The sequence below is a fragment of the Sorex araneus genome, chromosome 2 (assembly GCF_027595985.1).
Source record: "Sorex araneus isolate mSorAra2 chromosome 2, mSorAra2.pri, whole genome shotgun sequence".
Classification (NCBI taxonomy): Eukaryota; Metazoa; Chordata; class Mammalia; order Eulipotyphla; family Soricidae; genus Sorex; species Sorex araneus.
In genome coordinates, this window is record NC_073303.1 from 249,029,970 (window position 1) to 249,045,282 (window position 15,313).

The 15,313-nt window shown below is 58.5% G+C and overlaps 1 protein-coding gene across 5 annotated transcripts; it reads right to left on the reverse strand.

Moving 5' to 3' along the window:
* Positions 1–1,660: 1,660 nt before the first annotated feature.
* Positions 1,661–15,120, reverse strand: TSPAN17 (tetraspanin 17). Of its 5 annotated transcripts, none has more exons than XM_055128425.1 (9): positions 14,761–15,120; positions 12,092–12,142; positions 11,646–11,792; positions 8,878–9,048; positions 7,520–7,645; positions 5,431–5,478; positions 4,175–4,353; positions 3,655–3,766; positions 1,661–2,401 (listed from the first exon to the last, which is right to left on the reverse strand). In XM_055128425.1, the coding sequence occupies exons 1-9, from the start codon at positions 14,845–14,847 to the stop codon at positions 2,162–2,164; spliced, it is 1,161 nt and encodes a 386-aa protein (XP_054984400.1). In that variant the 5' UTR covers positions 14,848–15,120; the 3' UTR covers positions 1,661–2,161. The 5 variants fall into 5 exon arrangements, with proteins under 5 accessions (XP_054984400.1, XP_054984399.1, XP_054984402.1 ...); XM_055128424.1 differs by having other exon boundaries at positions 3,655–3,802; XM_055128427.1 differs by having other exon boundaries at positions 2,230–2,401; positions 3,695–3,766.
* Between the last annotated feature and the right edge of the window lie 193 nt (positions 15,121–15,313).

The window sequence follows — 15,313 nt, forward strand, 5'->3', positions numbered from 1 at the left end:
GTGGGCGGATGGGTGAGTGGAGTAGATCTCTGAGTGAACGTGGGTGGATGACCCTTAGCGTAGGGTAGATGAGGAGGAGAGGGGGTGGGTCTGTGAGTGGATGAATGAATGAATGAGTGAATGAATCAGTGGATAGATCAATGGGGGGGTGGGTAATTCATAGGATGGAATTTCGGAGGATGACTTGGTAGACTGCACACAGGAATCACCCCTGTGGTGCTCAAGGATGCTGGGGATCGATCCCAGGTCAGCCGTGTACAAGGCCAATGCATTGGTTGAGCTCTCTCCCCGGCATGTGACGGACACGCATGCTCATCTGTCTGCCGCTGGGTGCACTACAGCTGCCAGGATCCTGCCCTTGCCTCCGCTGAGCCTTGCCGCCCTGCTGGGGACCCACTCCACTCACCCCTCCACACACTCATCCACCTCACAGAGTCTGCACACTGGTGGCGGCCAACCAGGGATCAATCCCCAGCACCCCACTGGCCGTCCCCCAAACCCCAGCAGTACTGATCCCTGAGCACGGAGCAGGAGTAAACCCTGAGCACTGCTGGGTGTGCCCACCACCCCCGGAAAAATAAAACCTAGTTGGCTTTTCTCTGAGTGAGTGCTAACCACTGAGCAACACGGTCTCGTCCAGACTTGATGGCAGATCTGCATCCCCGCTCCACGAGCAGCCACAAGTGAACGTCACCCACCCCTGTCAGGGGGGCTCTGCACTTTGCCACAGTTCCTACCCTGCCCTAATGCCTCCCAAGGGCAGTTGCCATTTTCCCTTCCAGACTATACCAGGGTTTGTCTCATGCTTTGTCTCTTGGGGAAACCGCTAAGTTGCACCCACAAAATATGAGGCTGGGGGCTGGAGTGATAGCACAGTGGGTAGGGCATTTGCCTTGCACGTGGCCGACCCAGGTTTGATTCCCAGCATTCCATATAGTCCCCTGAGCACCGCCAGGAGTAATTCCTGAGTGCATGAACCAGGAGTAACCCCTGTGCATTGCCAGGTGTGATCCAAAAAGCAAAAAAAAAAAAAATGAGGCTGATTTTTATCAAGGCTCCGCCTGGTTTCTGAATGTCACTGCTTGTTACTTTTTTCTTTCCTTTAAGCTTTTGGGGTCATACCCGGCAATGCCCAAGGGTTACTCCTGGGGGCCTGGAGCAACAGTATAGCGGGGAGGGCGTTTGCCTTGCACGCAGCTGACCCGGGTTCGATTCCCAGCATCCCAGATGGTCCCTTGAGTACAGCCAGGGGTTAATTCCTGTGTGCAAAGCCAGGAGTTAACCCCTGTGCATTTCCGGGTGTGACCCAAAAAAGAAAAAAAAAAAGGAGGGGGTTACTCCTGGCTCTGCACTCAGGAATTACTCGTGACGGTGCTCGGGAGACCATATGGGATATCGGGGATCGAACCCAGGACGACTGCGTGCAAAGTAAACTCCCTCCTCACTGTACTATCCTCCCGCCCCTGAGTTTGACTTTGTCAGGCGCAGAAGGCGACTCAAGGAGAGAAGGGCAGGGCAGGGCAGGGCAGGGCAGGGCAGGGCAGGACCTGGCAGTGACCCTCACCTATATACAGCCTCAGCCCTGCCCCCAGCAGAGACTCAGCCATCAGGGCCAACCAGGCTAACCCGCTCCTTTTCTCTGTAATCAGCAAAGGCCAAGGCACGCACCATTATCGTGAGCTCCACTTTATTGTAGCGAGTATAAACCAGTCCCCTGCCGGCACGTGTCAGGGACCCCAGGATATTGTTCAACCTGCTGCTCCGGGGTCCCCGAATCCCCCAAGCGGCGGGAAGCAGGGAAGAGGCGGAGCGAGGCAGCCAATGCTGTGCTGGCGCGCCCTCTGCCGGCCGCGAGGCAGCCCTGCAGTCTATACGATGCCGCTTACGACCTGAGCCGGGGTAACCAGCTGCCCCCAGGCCCCCCAAACTGGGCGCAGCCCACCCCCCCTGGGGATGCCACGCCGCACAGCTCTCGCTCCCTGCTTCCCAAGCCCTTCCTGACTTCGATCCTACCCCTCAGCCACTTTCCCGGGCACTGTCAGCCCCCCATGGGGGGTGAACCCCTGCTCCCAGGCTGGGTTTTGGAGGGGGGCGGGGGGGGGGGAATACCCCTGCAGAAGTGGAGGGGTGCGGGGGAGGCCAACCCCCAGCCTCGGCGGCGTCAGGCAGGGCACTTGGGTGACGGGAAGAAGAGTTGGGTGGGGGGGCCCCCAGAATCCTGACAGGAAGCACGAGTCCCTGGAGACACAGCGGCGGCCAGGGCTAGGCTGTGGCCACGCGGCTGCTGTCCCGTGGCCGCTGCCACGCGGGCCATGCTCAGAGGCGCGGCTGTCCCCCGGCGGTTTGCCAAAGTCAGCTTTGGTTTTATTTGAGAAGCTTGTAGCCGTCTTCCTGTTTGATCCTGCAGGGCAAGCAAGGGAGAGAAGGTTCTAGAACCCGTTTCATAGACCCCTCCCCAACACACACACACACACACACACACACACACACACAGAGATTCCTCCAAGCAGGGTCAAGGTCACAGGGTCAGGGTCCGAGAACCTGGAAGCTCTGAGACGCACGGCCCTGTCCAGGGACCTGTGACCCAGGCAGGGGGAGGGGACATGGGCAGACCCCATCTAGGAAAGCCCCAGCACCCCAAAAAAGGCTGAGCTTATGAGGTCTGAGCAATAGCACAGTGGGGAGGGCGTTTGTCTCGCATGTGACTGACCCGGGTTCAATGCTCAGCACCCCATAGGGTCCCCCCGAGCACCGCCAGGAGTGGTCCTGGAGTGCAGAGCCGGAGCCAGAGCCCTGAGCACTGCCAGGTGTGGCCCAACAGTCGAAACAAGGCAGTTAAAAAGGAGGGCCAGGAGGACCGGTCCATGGCCAGAAGCTGGCCACGAGGCACAGGGGGGAGGGCAGCTAGGATAGAGAAGGGGCCACTATGACAATGAGAGTTGGAAATGATCACGCTGGGCAAGAACTGAATGCTGAGGGCCGGAGCGATAGCACAGCGGGTAGGGCGTTTGCCTTGCACGCGGCCGACCTGGGTTCGATCCCCGGCATCCCATATGGTCCCCCAAGCACCGCCAGGAGTAATTCCTGAGTGCAAAGCCAGGAGTAACCCCTGAGCATCGCTGGGTGTGACCCAAAAAGAAAAAAAAAAAAAAAGAACTGAATGCTGAGAGGAGGGAAGGGGAGAAACTTTGTTGTGTTTGTACCTGCAATGCAAACCATACTGTCCAAAAGGAGAGAGAGGGAGGAGAAAGAGAGGAGGGGGAGAGAGGGAGAGGGGGGAGGGGAGAAGGAGAAACAGAGAGGGAGAGACAGAGAGAGAAAGGAGATGGAGAGGGAGAGAGGGAGAGGGGGAGAGAAAAAGAAGGGGGAGAAGGAGAAACGGAGAGGGAGAGACAGAGAAAGGAGATGGAGAGAGGAAGAGAGGGAGAGAGGGAGTGAGGGAGAGAGGAAGAGAGGGAGAGGGGGAGAGAGGGAGACAGAGTGTCTGCCGTAAAGACACACTAGAGAACGCTGTGTGGTGGGAGGGACACTGGGGACACCATGGTGGGAAATGTGCACTGGTGAAGGGACGGTGTTGGAACATTGTACGACGGACACCCCAATCATCAACAAACAAACAAACAAAAACAAGATTTAAAAAAAAAAAAAGCAAACCATGGGGCCAGAGTGATAACACAGCGGGGAGGGCGCTTGCCTTGCACACGGCCGACCCAGGTCCGATCCCCGGCATCCCATAGGGTCCCCCGAGCACCGCCAGGAGTGATCCCTGAGTGCAGAGCCAGGAGTCAGCCTCGAGTTAGCCCTGCCAGATATGACCCCCCAAACAGAAACAACAACAACAAAAAACCTGAAAAGGCTGAACTAATAGTGTTGTTGTTGTTTTTTTTTTCTTTCGGAGGGGAGGGGTTGTCCATCCTGCACTGTCACCCGCCCTGAGACTTCTGTGGGCCCATATGCCAGAGGAGACCCCCTCCTTAACCCATGTGTGTGTGTGCGCGCATGCATGTGTGCATGTGTGTGTGCGTGCATGTGTGTGCGTGCGTGCATGTGTGCGTGTGTGTGCGTGTGTGTAGCTGTGTGTGTGCATGCATGTGTGTGTGTGCGTGCGTGTGTGTGTGCGTGCATGTGTGTGTGCGTGTGTGCGCGTGCATGTGTGTGGCAGGGGGGTGCTCACCAGCTGGCCTTCACTGCCTTGATGTCGCTCACGAGGTTCTGGGCCAGGCAGATGCCGAAGATCTGGAGCAGCGCGACGCCCACGAAGACACCGGCCACCACGACCAGGTTGTCCTGCAGCCACTTCTCGAACTGGCCCACACAGCCTTTGGTGTGGATGGAGCCCTGCTGCTCCAGCTCCTGGGGGGGCCCGGGCAGGGGTGCGCTGGGCGAGGGATGGGGGTGCGGGAGGCCCCACCTGCCCCTCACCCCACCCTCCACGCCCAGGGCTGCCCACCAGGGCTCCAGCTCCCGCTCCTGGCTCGGCTCACATGCCCCTTCCTCCAAGAAGCCCTCCCTGACCACCACTTTGCCCTGATCCCAGCCATCCCCTCCCTCTTTCCCCTTGACACAATCAACTCCTTTCTGGGCTCAGCCCAGAGGCGCTGCCCTCCTCCAAGGAGTACTCCGGGACTGCCCAGCCCCGTTCTCACATTTTCCCTTTGCATAACCGACTCTCTCCTTGGTGGCTGCTTTCCCCACCCCCATTCCCTGAGGGGCTGGGGGCACTCCAGATTCCTAGCTCTGCGCTCAAGGGTCATTTCTGGCCATGCTCAGGGGACATATGGGGTGCCAGGGGTGGAACCCGGGTCAGCCACGTGCAAGCCTCACTGGCTGTCCTATCGCTTCCGCTCTGAATAACCAAGTCTTTCTGTCCGGGCCCATACGCCCCCTCCTCCAAGAAGCCTTCCCTAACTGCCCAACTCTGCTCCTTTCTTTCTTTTTTTTTTTTTTTTTGCTTTTTGGGTCACACCCAGCGATGCTCAGGGGTTACTCCTGGCTTTGCACTCAGGAACTACTCCTGGCAGTGCTTGGGGGACCATATGGGATGCCGGGGATCGAACCCAGGTCGGCCGCGTGCAAGGCAAACGCCCTACCCGCTGTGCTATCGCTCCGGACTGCTCCTTTCCATTCCATGACCAACCCTCAGTTTATTCCTCCCCCACCCTTCGCTGGACAAGGAGGGAGCACCCTGATGGCACAAGAACCCCGTGTTCTGGGTCACCCCACGGATGCTCCATGAAAAGTTGGATGGACAAAGGCACAGGAAGGGGATTATCTCTACCCCCGCTCCCGGCTTGGCAGGACCAAACCCTGCACATCTGGGAAGATATTTGAGGGACTCGCCCTCAGCCCCCTCACTCCCCTCTACTGAATCTCTGGGCCCATGGGCGGGGAGGGAGTCCGTCCTGTCCTGTCCCCCGCCCCCGGGCTCACCAGTTTGAGCCGGATGTCATAGCCACACTGGGTGTTGAGAACATCCTCCTGCAGACAAACAGACGTCTCCGTGAGAAACTCTCAAGGAGGCCCCGCAGAGCTGCACCCCAAACCCCACCCAGCTCCACGCCCCTGGACTCTTCCTTGAAGGTGGGGGAATAAGGTGGATCAAAGCTTCTGCCACGCCCACAGACAGCCAGGCCACGCCCACAGCACCCAGGCCACGCCCACAGCGACCCAGGGCTGGCTGGTGGCAGGGCGTGGGAGACCCTAGGTTCAGTCCCCCATGCAAAAACAACAAAAAATTAAAATCAAGAGCCGGAGCGATAGGACAGCAGGGCAATTGTGTACCCCCTATGGTCCTCGGAGCCCCGCCAGGAGTGATCCCTGAGCACAGAGCCAGGAGGGAGGCCTGGGTTGGCCCCATAACCAAAAAACAAACAAAAGGGCCGGGAGGATAGGGCGATCGTACAGCTGGGCGGGCTCTCGGCTTGAATGTGGCCTTCCCAGGTTCGGTTCCCGGCATCCCACAGGGTCTCCTGAGCCCCGTCGGGAGTGATTCCTGAGCACAGAGCCAGGAGTCAGCCCTGAGCACTGCGGGGTGACCCCCTGAAGAAAAAAGAAAAGGAAAGCACGAAAGAACTCTCCTTGCTCGTTTTAATAGGGAACTGGGGATGCTCCCCAGCAGTGCTCAGGGACCCTGGGGAGGGTTCCAGCGGCCACCGTGGCCTGTTTATCCAGTAAACAGGGCCTGATGCTTCAGTGCGGGGCCCTGGGACAGCGGCTCTGCCGGGGTTGGGGTGCTGGGGGACACCCCGACCGCACCAACCAGTGCTAGGGATAAAACTCGGGGTGCTGAGCACACGTTCCAGCACTTCGCACCCTCTTCCCTGCCCTCTGCTACGTATTTTTATTTTTTATTTTCTGCAAAGGAGGAGGGGAAATACCCGGCGATGCTCAGAAGTTACTCCTGGCTCTGCGCTCAGGGATCACTCCTGGCAGTGCTCAGGGGCCCCTGTGGGATGCCCGGGATCAAACACGTGTCAGTCGCGTGTAAGGCAAACGCCCTACCTGTAGTTTATCCCAACCTGACCCATGGGGTCCCGGACCTCAACACCCAACTACTCTATAGGGTGAATCCTCGGGGCACTAGAGTAATTGCACAGCAGGGAGGGCGCTTGCCTTGCACACAGCTGACCCAGGTTTTGTTCTTTTTTATTTATTTTTATTTATTTTATTTTTTTTGCTTTTTGGGTCACACCCGGCGATGCACAGGGGTTACTCTGGCTCTGCACTCAGGAATCACCCCTGGCGGTGCTCAGGGGACCATATGGGATGCTGGGAATCGAACCCGGGTCAGCCGCGTGCAAGGCAAACGCCCTACCCGCTGTGCTATTGCTCCAGACCCTGACCCAGGTTTTGATCCCAGCATCTCACTGGGTCCCCTGACCACCACCAGGAACGATTTTTTTTTTTTTTTTTTTTTTGCTTTTTGGGTCACACTCCTGGCTCATGCTCTCAGGAATCACTCCTGGCGGTGCTCAGGGGACTATATGAAATGCTGGGAATCGAACCCGGGTCGGCCATGTGCAAAGCAAACACCCTACCCGCTGTTCTATCACTCCAGCCCCTCCTTTTTGTCTTTTTTTTTTTAATTTTATTTTTTGGGGTCACGTCCAGCAATGCTCAGGGGTTACTCCTGGCTCTGCATTCAGGAATTACGCCTGGCAGTACCCCGGGGGCACTATGCCGGGAATCAAACCCAGGTTGGCTGCGTGCGAGGCAAACACCCTCCCCACTGTCTTATCAGATCCTGAGTGATGCCCGAGTGCAGAGCCAGGAGTAAGCCCTGGGCACCGCCAGGTGTGGCCGAAAAAACATAGAAAAAAAGAATCCTTCACCTTGCACCCCAACAGCCCCTCTGCGGCCCCAGCAGACACACACCCCACCCAGGAGGGGCGCCCCAAGTCCACGAGCCTCCCCACGACACCCCTGACCACCCCAGAGCGGGGCTGAGCCATGGAGCCCAGGCTGAGCTCATGGCAAATGCTGCCCCTCCCCCCCACACACACACCAGACCCCCACTCACCGCGGGGTCCCTGACGCAGCAGGAGAAGGGCACCCCACAGCGCTCCCGGCTGGGGTTCAAGTCAGTGCAGTTGAAGTAGATGTTTAGGTTCCAGTCGTTGGGCCCTCGGGCACCACAGCAAGACCACTGGGAGTGGGGGAGAGGGGAAAAGGGACCCCAAGTGAGCCAAGCAGAGATGGCATGAGCTTCTCATGGAAAGACCCAGCAGCAGGGGTCACAGGGGGAGGCCCGCCCCCCCCATACCTCTACCTGACAGGGTGGGCTGGGCCTGAATTGAGGAGGGGGGGCACCTCAAGGCTTGTGATGCACCAGTGAGAGTCCAGGGGTCAGAAGAAGGGGCCCAAGGGCTAGTCCCTCTAACCCGAGGTGGTAAAACGAGGTACAAGAGCAGATTTCAAGCCAGTACCCTGGGAAGAAGCTTTGTACTCAGGAATGACTCCTGGTAGTGCTCAAGGGACCCTATGGGATGCTGGGAATCGAACCCCGGTAGGCCGCATGCAAGGCAAACGCCCTACCCGCCGTACTATCACTCCAGCCCCTAGCTCCTTTGGTTTTGGTTTTGGGGCTACACCCAGCAATGCACTGAACCCTACTTTTATTTTTTTATTTTTAAAAATTTATTTATTTATTTATTTATTGCTTTTTGGGTCACACCTGGCTCTGCACTCAGGAATTACTCCTGGCAGTGCTCGGGGGACCCTATGGGATGCTGGGAATTGCACCCGGGTCAGCCACGTGCAAGGCAAATGCCCTCCCCGCTGTGCTATGGCTCCAGCCCCTAGCTCCTTTGGTTTTGTTCTGGGGCCACACTCAGCAATGCTCAGGGCTGACTCCTGGCTCTGCGCGCTCAGGAATCACTCCCGGTGGTGGGGTGCCAGGGATCGAAGCCAGGTCGGTCAGGTGCAAGGCAAGCTCCCTCCTGCTGGACTATCGCTCCACTGTCCTAGTGCCTTGGCCCAAAGCGGCTCCTTTAAGAGTTACCAGCAGCGGGGCTGGAGCAATAGCACAGCAGGGAGGGCGTTTGCCTTGCATGTGGCTGACCTGGGTTTGACTCCCAGCATCCCATAGGGTCCCCTGAGCACCGCCAGGAGTAATTCCTAAGTGCAGAGCCAGGAATAATCCCTGTGCTGGGTGTGACCCAAAAAGCAGGGGGGAAAAAAAAAAAAAGAGTTAACAGCAGCCAGGAAGCGGCCAGGAAGGCTTCTCTGGCCTTTGTGCGTGCAGTAGCGGGCTTTATTCCAGCAGAGGGCGCTCCTGGCTCGCTTTCCCCGGGGCCGGCCCCAGCTCCGGGGGAGGGATCCCGGGGAGGGGCTCCGGGGTCTCCGGGGTCTCCGGGGGCACCTGCGCGTGGCACTCACGTATTCCTGAGCAAAGTCGATGAGGTTCTGGAGGTCAATGTCGTCACGGTAGGCCTTGAGGTTGTTGTTGATGAAAAGGTTCAGCTGATCCCGAATCCAGTCCTTGAAGACAAAGGCCAGAATCCCTGTGGCCAGCTCCAAGAAGAAGATGAGGCCCAGAAACACGGAAAACTGCGGGGAGGGGGAGGGGGGTCGTCAGAGGCACTGGGGTGAGATCCACCCCCACAAGTCAGTCTTGGGTTCTGCCTTATAATGCTCTCATCTTTTTTTTTTTTTTGCTTTGGGGGCCCACACCCAGCGGTGCTCAGGGTCTACTCCTAGCTCAGCAATCACTCCTGGCGGTGCTCGGGGGACGCTATGGGATACCGGGGATCGAACCTGGGCCCACCGTGTGCAAGGCCAGCGCCCTGCCCGCTGTGCTCTCTCTCCTGCCCCTAGAATTGACTCTTCTTGTTTGTTTGCTACAGTTATTCGGAGGACTCACACCTGGGGTGCTCTGGGGGGCGGGGCTCAAGACGGGTCACACCCGGTGATGCTCAGGGGTTACTCCTGGCTCTGCACTCAGAAATTACTCCTCCTGGCGGTGTGTTCGGGGGACCTGATGGGATGCCCGGGTTTGAACCTGGGCTTGGTCACGTGTGAGGCAAGTGCCCTCCTCGCCGTACTCTCATTCCCGTACCCTTATTCTGTTTGGGGTTTTGGATTCTGGGTTACACCTGGTGGTACTCAGGGTTTCCGTTGGCTCAAGTGCTGAGGGATCACTCCTGGCGGGGCTCAGGGGACCGCAGGTGGTGCCGGGGATCCAACCTGGGCTGGGCAAGCGTCCTCTCTGCTGGACTACAGGTCCAGTCCCCTTATTTTGTGTTTGATGACAGTGAGAGGCTTCCTTACCTCCCCTTCCATTCCCTAGTAATCACCCCATCTCCTTAAGGAAGTCGCCCTGCCCGGGCACTTTCAGCTGAAAAACTTTAAAAAGAGGCTCACATCGCGGGGGGGCACTGGAGTGGGGCAGCGCCTGCCCAAACTCCAAATGGTCCCGGCCGCCAGAAGCCCCGCCCTCGACCCACCCTCGGCGCCATCTTCCCACCTTCAACAGAGAAGAGGCCAGGCAGTCTGGTGAGCAACGCGGCCGGAGAAATGCTCCGGACCTGAATCCGGGCCAACAACACCGGGGATCCAGACGGAGGAGGTACAGCTGGTACACCTTCTCCGGATGGAACCCTGGCGACACTGAGAAGCAACTAACACGGCTCCGGGTTGCGGGACTGGAACACATCCGAGCCGCGCGGCCGCTGATGCGGCCGCGCGACCTTTTCTAAAAACTAAAACATACAATCTTTTAATGACAAACCAATTATCAAACGCTTCCTTAGTAGGGCTGTCTTCATTGGAGGGAAATTCCAACAACAATAGTGAGTTTTGTTTTGCAATATGGAATGTAAGCAAGGTAGAGAGAAAATGAAGTGAAATTCATCAGTTATACAGTTGGGGGGGCTGTGGCGGGGGGTATACTGGGGATTTTGGTGGTGGAATATGGGCACTGGTGAAGGGATGGTGTTTGAATATTGTATAACTGAGACATAAACCTGAAAACTTTGTAACTTTCCACATGGTGATATAATAAAAATTAAAAAAAATAAAAAAAAAAATAAAAAAAATAAAAAGAGGCTCACCAGGGAATGGAGAAATAGTACAGCGAGTAAGGCACTTGCCTTGCAGGCGACCAACCTGGGTTCGATCCTCAGGATCCCAAGGTGGGGGGGGCACGGAAGGGGTCCTGCAAGCCCCACCAGGAGTTAATTCCTGAGTGTAGAGGCAGGAGTCGGCCCTGAGCTCTGCAGGGGTTTTGGCCCCCTCAAATACCAAAAAACAAAACAGAAGTCACAGGCCAGCACCCCAGGCCCCACCTCCCAATGAACCGGGCATGCGCAAGGCACCCACCAATCAAGGCTCTGCCTCCTTCTCTCTCCACCCTCCAGCCAGAGAGATTGGTCGAGCAACAGCCAATCAGGATCCAGGAGATGTAATTAAATAACTGGCCGCAGAGATGGGAGACTGGACCAGTAGCATGAACCAGCACTCGCTGATTTCTGGGCATCCTTCCACCCCAGGAGGAAAGGAACCAACCCAGAGGGGCAGAAGAACCAATCCCAATTAACAGTCCACGCCAAGCGGCTGGCATGACCTCGGTTGCTCGGCCCAATGGGTTCAGTCACTTCCAAGATAAATTCATGTAGATAACAGAAGCTGGTGGGTCTTGATTTTTATTTTTTTATTTCACTTATTGTGTGGGGTGGTGTTGGGGCCATACCCGGCTGCGCTGTCTCCTGGCTCTAGACTCAGGGACTACTCCTGGTGGTGCTCGGGAGACCCTGTGAGGTTCCAGGGTGCTGGGGATTCAACCCCGGCTGATTGCGTGCAAGGCAAGTGCCCTCCCCGCTCTGCTATGGCTCTGGCCTCCGGTCGTTCCTGTTTTAATAGCATCCAAAATCAAACCACGGGAGCTGGAGCAATAACACATCGGGAAGGGCGTTTGCCTTGCACACGGCCGAACTGGGTTCCATTCCCAGCATCCCATATGGCCCCCCGAGCACCGCCAGGAGTAATTCCTGAGTGCATGAGCCAGGAGTAACCCTTGTGCATCGCCAGTGCGATCCAACAAGCATAAAAACAAAAAAATACAAAATCAAACCACCCCAACACCAAGCAGGACATAGAGGGGAGTCGGGGTGGGGGTTGGGCAGTGTACCCAGACGGGGCACACTCACAAACTTGAGCAAGAAGGTGTTTTCCCGAAGAGCCCCGATGCAACCGGCAAAGCCCAGCACTGACATGACGCCCCCAACCACGACGAACAGCCACACGGGGTCAAGACCTCCCAAATCGGTCAGCGCTGAGATGTTTGAGAGAACGCCCTGGAAGGGGGGAGGGGGAGAGAGAGAGAAAGAGAGAGAGAGAACTGGGGGTGGGCAATGACTTTCTCACCATCTTTTTTTTTTTTTGGTGCGGGGGGGGGGGTGTCACACCCAGTGATGCTCTGGAATCATTCCTGGTGGTGCTCGGGGAACCCTATGTGATCCCGGAGATCAAGCCCGGGTTGGCCGCATGCAAGGCAAGCGCCTTCCCCACTGTCCTATCTCACCAGCCCCTCTCTCGCCATCCTGAAGCACAAGCCGCGCTGGCCCTGTTCCCCAGCCCTAAGTCCAAGCCTTACCTTCTCGCCCCAGGCCCACAGGCCAATGGCCAGGAACAAAGCACCCAGCACCTGCAAGAGAGGCAGCAGAGGGTGACCACTGAAGACCCGGGTTCCACCATCCCTGGCGTCCTATAGCTGGCACCACCCAGGAGCACAGAGCCAGGAGCAGGAGAAAGAGGGAGAGGGGGGAAGGGGAGGGAGGGGGAGAAGAAGAAGGGAGAGGGGAGGCAAGACCCGTTTCATCAGGATTGCGGGCTACTTCCCACCTTGCCGTGGAAGGACCATCCTGCCTTCCAGGAACACGGGCTTGGAAGGCTTTTGCCAAGCGGCACCAGCCTGACCCGCTGGCAATCAGGGCACGCGCTTTGCTGGGGCGGCACGCGCTTTGCTGGGGCGCGCGGCTCCCAGCCTGGCTCTATCATCACCACCCCACCACCTGCCTGAGTTCCCGGGGCCCCTCCCGCCTTAGCCTGGACCTTCCTGCCTGCCCTAGTATCTTACCTGAACACTCCTCTGGGTGTCAGGCCGGCTAGCCTGACCCCATGCCACCCACCCGGATGAGGACACCCCCTCCTGATTTCCATCCAGGATGCCCTTCCTCTCCAAGCTCCTCCCATTGGGCACGGAGCCCGGCCACAAGTCCACACAGACCACGTCCACTCCCAGGCCCCGCCCACTGCCAGCATCCCAGACCCGGCGGGAGGGGTGGGGAAGCAGGACAGGAGGGTTTTTTTTTTTCCCTGAAGCTGGACTTTCACCCCAAACGTCACTGCTGAGGCAGAGAAGTCTGGCGGGTAAGGCGTGCCTGGGTGACCTGGGTCAAACCACAGCATCCCATGGGGTCCCCTAAGCATCATCAGGAGTGATTCCTGAGTGCTGAGCCAGGAGGAAGCCCTGAACCGGGTGTGTCCCCAGAAAAACAGGAAAAAGAAAAAAGGGGAAAGAAAATCAGGCTCAAGAGATAAGTCGAGAGGTTACAGCGGTGCTTGCCTTGTGGGTGCCAGGCGGGGTTAAACCCCCAGCACTACATGGTTCAGAGGGGTGTGGCCCAGAAGTAAATGGCGGGGGGGGGGGGGGGGGGGGGAGGAGGGGTGTGGCTAGAGCAACAGTACAGAGGGGAGGGTGTCTGCCTTGCACGTGGTGGCTAACCCAGGTTAGATCGTGGCCCCCCAAGCCTGCCAGAAGTGATCCCTGAGTGCAGCGCCGGAAGGAAGCCCTGAGCACGGCTGGGTGTGGCCCTAAAAAAAAAAAAGAGGAAGGGCAAAAGGGAAGGTAGAAGAGTGGCAGCGCCAGATGATGGCGTGACGGGTCCAGGGGAGGCACGTGGCCCCGTTCTCGGGTTCCAGTGAGAAGCCGTGGAAGGTCACCTGGGGTCTACTTCATATCCATACAAAACCCTCTCTGCCCTCCGCGGGGGCCAGTCCTGCTGATTCAGCCTCATTTCTTCTTAGAAGCTTCGGGGTGCTTTTAATCTTTGTTTTGGAGTCATGCTCAGGGATCACTCCTGGTGGGTTTGGGCAGAGACTGGACCCAGGTTGGCTGCGTGCAAGGCAGGCACTGTTGGATCGCCGCAATCCCTAGAAAGAGACCTTCTTCTGTCCTGCCCCCTCCAGATTCCTAGCTCAGAGCCCCCTGCAAGAAGCCTGAGTCTCTCATGCCGACCCCCTCTGGCCCATTTGCCTTTGGCCTCACTTCCCCCCACTTGCCTAGTCACCTTGACTTTTTGCACGTCCGTCCAGGCTGTGTGACTATAGGTTAAATGACTAATCTCTCTGTGCCTGTTGCCTTCTCTGTCACGTATTAGAATTTGATTCCGACGACGTGCAGCCTTGTGACCCAGAAGGGCAATCCTCAGGACCTCACTGGACCCAAGGCAGGGAAACAGGCCACTTTCTATGATACCCGCCACCCCCGCCCTTCTGCGTGTGTGCCAGCCCGAGACAGTCACACCCTGGGTACAGAGGGCAGTTGTCCGGTCCTGCCTGGACAGAGTCCCGAGCTCCTGGCATTGCAGAGGATGCTCTAAGAGAGAGGGATGGGGGAGGGAAGGATGACATAGCAGCACTCCGGAGTCCAGGCGCGGTGGGGAAACCAGCCCTCTGCTTCCTTTATGCCAGAGCCTGCATGCTGAATCCTGCTCCCCCACACCGGCGCCCACCCCCCCAGCTCCCTTTCCACCGCCCCTCTCCCATCTACCTGCCTTAAAGCAAATCCCCTAGGAGGAGGCTCTGACGCACCCCCTTTGGAGGAGCTGAAGGGCAAAACGCTAGCACGGGAGACTAGAGCCGGAGAGAGGGCCGGAGTGGGGGACCCAGAAGCTCTCCTTCCAAAGGGGTCAGCGAAGGGCCCGGTTCGCCCTGAGCATGTGGGGGGCGGGGCACTCCAATACGACACCTCCACTTTTCCGTACCGAGTCTTGGGGAGACACTGGGAGGGTCTCTTTCCCCCTTTCTTCCCCAGCCCCTTGCACGCCGGGCCCCGCCCCCCTGCAACCCCGGCCTCTCGGCAGTTCTCCCAGCAGATCCGGAGTGGCAAGCGGAAGGAGGGGACAGTTCCAAGCCCTAGTACAAAGGATTGGTCTCGACATCCCCAACCCCCCCCACGCTTCACCATCCCCCCAGCTACGGGGCTGGACCTCCTTTGCCCGCTGCCCCCTGAGCAGGGCCCGGAACTCTCCCCGCACTCACCCAGAAGACAATGTTGAAGCCAAACAGGAAGTATTTCCCGCAGCAGCCGACCTCGGGTTCCTGGAAATGCTGGTGCTTGCCTGGCATGATGAGTGGCCGGCGGGAGGCCGGCCCCGGGAAGCAGCCTGCAGCCGGGAGCCGGGAGGGGGGTGGGGGGGCCGGGCTCAGCCCTTTGAGGGCCGCCCTGGGCTAGAGCCGCCGCGGGCCTAGCCCGGCGGCTGCGGCTTCATGGCCGCGGCCACACCGAGCACCGGTCGGCCCCGCCTGCCCTGCAGGGACCGCCCCCGGCGCCGGGACCGCCCCGCGCCCGACGCCTTGCTCCTGTCGGGTCTGCACCGAACACCCGCGCCTCCGGTCTGGGCCCCGCCCCCACTCGGGGCTCCGCCTACACGCTGGACCACGCCCCTTAACTGGCCCCGCCTCTGCGTCGTATTATCCTATGAGCTACTCGGTCTCTAGCTTTTACTCCGCCCCACTCTGAGCTCCGCCCCCCAAGTCGAATCCAATAGGTTGAGTCTCCCCTCCCCAGGGCCCCGCCCCTGAGTAAGGGTTG

What these genes read in the sequence shown, in the direction of transcription:
- TSPAN17 (XM_055128424.1), bottom strand. Translation starts at nt 14,847, where the DNA reads ATGCCAGGCAAGCACCAGCATTTCCAGGAACCCGAGGTCGGCTGCTGC. An exon ending in ATGACATCCGGCTCAAACTG is followed by an intron (nt 4,354 to 5,430) that starts GTGAGCCCGGGG and finishes GGGCCCCCCCAG; the next exon opens with GAGCTGGAGCAGCAGGGCTC. An exon ending in AAGGCAGTGAAGGCCAGCTG is followed by an intron (nt 3,803 to 4,174) that starts GTGAGCACCCCC and finishes CATATCTGGCAG; the next exon opens with GGCTAACTCGAGGCTGACTC.